Genomic DNA, 4,957 nt, shown 5'->3' on the forward strand with positions numbered 1-4,957 from the left:
TAGGGACGTTATGACACGATTTCTAAAGAGGAAAGTTGATACATCTTCCGAATTCGTTGATGTGGATTTTCAAATTCAAGAATTTGGGAACCGTTTTAACGAGGTAAATTTAGTTTGATATTCTTTTGCTTTACATGACCCGACCCGACTCGAACCGACCCGATACGAACTAATTTTTTTTACTTATATACCTTGGGGCCTAAAAATTTTAAAAATGTTTCGCACCCCCATGAAAAAATTCTTGGGTCCGCCACTGCACGAAACCACAAGCAAGCATACAAAATACCTATGTGTACGTACATCTGTGAATTCGATGAATATTAAGTAACGAGAAGTGGATATGAAACAATGTTTTATAGTGGCTTACTAAACTTGATTAATATTCTTAAGTTTTGTATTGATGTGTATATTATGGTGAAATTATTGGTGTTTGATAGTGTCCCCTTCTCGTTGGAAAGTTATTTTATCTGATTTCATAAATTCATTTTTATATTTTTGTTTTAAATAATGTAAATTTATATGTAATTCATGTAAATGACCAGGTAAAGTTTGCACCCCAAGAATGGCAGTCACATAACAGTTCCACACAATTGTCCTCCTGTAAGACATTTTTAAAATTAAGATATATATATATATTTTTTTAAACTAGGTAGAAGTATCATTTACTTCCAATCAAACTGACGAGTTCTTAGTTTGACATAATTATAAACAAACCACCTCAAAAATCCACCTTTCAATTTACCAAAAGTCATCATGCTCGTCCTCAACAACATCGTGCTCAAAATCTCCACACACATCCTCTGGAACATCGTGCTCAAAATCATAATACACATCGTCTGGAACATCATCGTGCTGAAAATCACCATACACGTCCTCTGGAACAACATTGTGCTCAAAAACACCATACACATCGTCTGGAACATCATCGTGCTGAAAATCACCATACACATCCTCTGGAACAACATTATGCTCAAAATCACCATACACATCCTCTGGAACATCATACTCAAAATCACCATACACATCATCGGGAACAACACCTTGCTCAAAATCATCATCCCCAGGAACAACACCATGCTCAAGAACATCATCCTTAACAACATCATGCTCAAAATAATCATCCTCAGGAACAACACCATGCTCAAGAACATCATCCTCAAGAACAGCATCATGCTCAAAATAATCATACTCGGGAACAACATCACACTCAAGAACATCATCCTCATGCATAACATCATCCTCAACAACAACATCATGCTCAAAAGAATAACCAACATCATCATGCTGAAAATCACCATACACATCCTCTGGAACATCATCGTGCTCAAAATCACCATACACATCGTCTGGAACATCATCGTGCTGAAAATCACCATACACATCCTCTGGAACATCATGCTCAAAACCATCATCCTCAAAATCATTATAATAATCATCCTCAGGAACATCACCCTCAAAACCAAGAAAACCATCATCTTCAAAACCAATAAAACCATCATCTTCAAAACCAATAAAACCATCATCCTCATCGTCTTCTTCCTCAGCATCCACAATGTTTTCTTCATCCCATATAGGACAAGTGCATGTTGCCTTCTTGTTCTTCCATTCTGCCCCACACGTGTAGCAAAATTCATATCCACATCTGCACAATAAACCAACCTCAAGCTGTAAGAATAGCAATGATTCTACAACTTTGAAATTCATTCAATGTGTTTATAGCAACAACGCCGTATTCAAGATCTACCTAGAATTCCCCACGTTACCAGGTATTTGGTACATTAGAGCTCTCAGTTTCAACTTGCTCGCCTTTGAATTATTTATCAAAAAGTACCAAGTTCTAACTTAGTAAAAAAAAATATCTGAAAATAAGAAGTTTTATATTGCTAATATAAAAATTAACATTTTTTTTTTTTGGAAAATAAGAATGAAAACTTAATTTGTTTACAAGAAGCATAAGATACAAATATTTACATTTACCTTACAAGTAAAAATCAGAGTAAATTACATGGTCCGGTGTTAAGACCATATTGCACTGCCAGACCAACTTTGCAACAATATATTAATTATATTTAATACATGAATAACTACTTATAAATGTGTCAAAAGATAAACAAGTTATATATGTACTAAAAAGTACCAGCTTTGCTCCAACCCACCTGTTTTGCTATCTAACAATGACTCTCTCATCACGCATTAGGCATGCCGCATGCCTATGAAAAACACAAGCAATAACAGAGCCATAGTACATTCAATGCGCATTGCAGTGGTTTATCTCTAGTAGTCTAGTACTATCTAACTTATCGTCTCTCTCAGTTTCCGATTCAATATATCATGTTATGAAGACATAAGAGTACGAATAAGACAAGACAAGTACTCAAGTAGAAGATGCACAACTGGAGATCAAGATAATGTACCTGCAGGTCATATGATAGCAACCAGCAGCTAATTCTATCATATGTTTGCATTTTATGCACTGCCGCCACAAATTCCTTGCTGCCAGATTTTTAAGCTTTGATTCTTCCACAATTGGCGCGGGGTTCCTTCTTTTGTACTCTTCACAGTTCATATTTGTATGCCATGGAACCCTGCAATCGATGCAAAAATTACCGTGGCATTTATAACATGTTATAGCTCCAATTTCATCAATCGATCCAAGAGCTTCAGTTGTTGACATCAATGTGGAGCATTTAGGATAAGGGCAATAAACTTTTTCTGTCACCGGAATGGAATCTTCTTTCAGCCGTCGTCTCATCATCTCAGTAAACTTCGGGTTCAAGAATTTCTCACAGCTTTCAATTCTTAATTCATTCCCGCAACCTTCATGAGGGCATTTTGGTAACACACCATTAAGCAGTTTCACCTCTACATGTTGCTTCACACAAGAATAGCAGTATCGGTGTGTGCAGCCTTCAATTGAAAAGAATTGGTCTATAGATTTATCATCTAAGCATATTACACAATTTTCAAGCTTTTCTTGAGTTGATTCCACCTTGCTTATCTGGGAATTTATTGCTTCTCTTGCAAGCTTAAACGCAAACTTGACATCTTTACGAGCAATAAGGGAATGCTCACAGTATGTAAAGCTTTTCCGAAGGAGATTCACTTGATCCAAAAAGTTTTTAATCTTTTTTTGCTTTGGCTGCCACCGCCCGCTAACCTGAAATTGCCAACACGCTGTAAGGACAATTTAATCGGCAGATGATGGCTTGTTATGATTATATCAAGCTCAACCCATAAGTTTATTAGGGGTGTTCATGGTCCAGTTTTGACAGCTTATTGGACCTTATAAAAGATGCATAAACTTTAAAAAAAAAAAAATTAACTGCTCACGGTTTCAAACCAAACCATGAACACCACGAGATTTTTTCACGGTTCAAACCAAACCAAACCATCAACTTGCCAAAAGAGACAGTTGATACATAGATACATCAAACGATGAAATTAACTCACATATCAATGCATTGTATGTAGGCCTGTAAATGAACCAAACGTTCATGAACTGTTCATGAACTTGTTCGGCGGGAAATTCGTTTATGTTCGTTTATTTAATAAACGAACGAACACGAACAAAAAAATTTGTTCGTTTAATTAAATGAACGAACATGAACACACCTTGTGTTCGTTCATTTATGTTCATGAACGTTCATTTATGTTCGTTCATGAACGTTCGTTTAAATTTTAGTAAATACATAAATAGTTAGATTTATATAAATATTAGGTTTTCAAACTACTTATATTAATATAACTAATTAGTATATTTATGAACTTTAATTTAGATATGTTTTCGGATGAATTGTAATATATTAGACTTGTTTTTGAATCATGCTAATTTATGTTTGTTTATGTTTATTCAAATATGTTTAGTTAATTTTTTTGTTTATGTCCGTTTGTGTTCGTTAATGTTTCGTGAACTATTCGTTTAGGTTTTAAACGAACGAACATGAACGAACAAAAACATACCCGATTTCTTAATGAACGAACACGAACAAAAAAATGTGTTTGATTATATGTTCGTGTTCGGTTAAAGTTAAATGAAGAACACGAACATGCCTATGTTCGTGTTCGTTCGGTTCGTTTACAGGCCTAATTGTATGATGATCACAATCAAGATTATCATCTAATAGAAGTATAACAAAACAACTCACAAATTGATACAGCGGATAATAATCACAATAGAACACAATTCTATTGAGTTCCAAAGCAGTTGCAGCCTTCAAAGCCTCAATCAACGCGTGCCCCTCCACGCTCTGCGTGCTCACCCGATCACCTTTGATTAAATCCAGAGGCTTCTTCATCTCAAATATCATCTCATCCTTCGAATCGCATATCGCCACACCAATACCCGCCATTGTCACTGCTTTATTCAAAGAACTAGAACCATGAACGTTCTCATCGCTCAACAAACCCTTGAAATAAACCCTAAATACCTCTGCATTATCTTCGCTCTTTGAAGAAGATGAAGAACCCTCGCCGTATGGACGGTTGAGATCCACATGCAGATTATTAGTTTCGGTTTCGATGATGATGTGGTCTTTAACTTCCGTTTCAGTTTTATCAAGATTTAGGGTTTGGTGGCTTACGTCGTCGTCAATGATGATCGTAGGTGTTGGTTGTGGAGATTGTAATGATGAAGGTTGAACTGCAAGAGACGCAGCCATTGCTTCTTCGAGTTGGAGACGGTACGCTAGTTCCAGGTCGGACTCCATGGCTCCTGCCGCCATTAACTTGCAGCGTTGTTCGGTGGCGATTGTGGTGAGTTCTTCTATGCCGTCGTTCATCTTTCCCGCTGTTGGAGAGTGACTCATGATCAAAAGATGAGTGTGTCAAGTACGCAGATGCTCCTTGTGATTTGGGCCTGGGTGGCCATGGGCTGTCTTCGGGTCGGGTCAATAATTTTGTTGCCCGTTTACCTGCCATTAATTAGTCTGTAATTGTCTTTGTTTCATGATCGTATAAT

At 36.6% G+C, this 4,957-nt stretch overlaps 1 protein-coding gene across 1 annotated transcript; it reads right to left on the reverse strand.

Annotated features, from left to right (window-relative positions):
• Positions 1-640: 640 nt before the first annotated feature.
• On the reverse strand, positions 641-4,957 carry LOC110898451. Its single transcript, XM_022145237.1, has 3 exons — positions 4,146-4,957; positions 2,415-3,157; positions 641-1,642 (listed from the first exon to the last, which is right to left on the reverse strand). Exons 1-3 carry the CDS (start codon positions 4,803-4,805, stop codon positions 739-741), a joined length of 2,307 nt encoding a protein of 768 aa, XP_022000929.1. The 5' UTR covers positions 4,806-4,957; the 3' UTR covers positions 641-738.

This window comes from Helianthus annuus, chromosome 13 (genome assembly GCF_002127325.2).
Source record: "Helianthus annuus cultivar XRQ/B chromosome 13, HanXRQr2.0-SUNRISE, whole genome shotgun sequence".
Taxonomy (NCBI): Eukaryota; Viridiplantae; Streptophyta; class Magnoliopsida; order Asterales; family Asteraceae; genus Helianthus; species Helianthus annuus.

What these genes read in the sequence shown, in the direction of transcription:
- LOC110898451 (XM_022145237.1), bottom strand. Translation starts at nt 4,805, where the DNA reads ATGAGTCACTCTCCAACAGCGGGAAAGATGAACGACGGCATAGAAGAA. An exon ending in ATTATCCGCTGTATCAATTT is followed by an intron (nt 3,158 to 4,145) that starts GTGAGTTGTTTT and finishes TGGCAATTTCAG; the next exon opens with GTTAGCGGGCGGTGGCAGCC. An exon ending in TGCTATCATATGACCTGCAG is followed by an intron (nt 1,643 to 2,414) that starts GTACATTATCTT and finishes TTTATTGTGCAG; the next exon opens with ATGTGGATATGAATTTTGCT.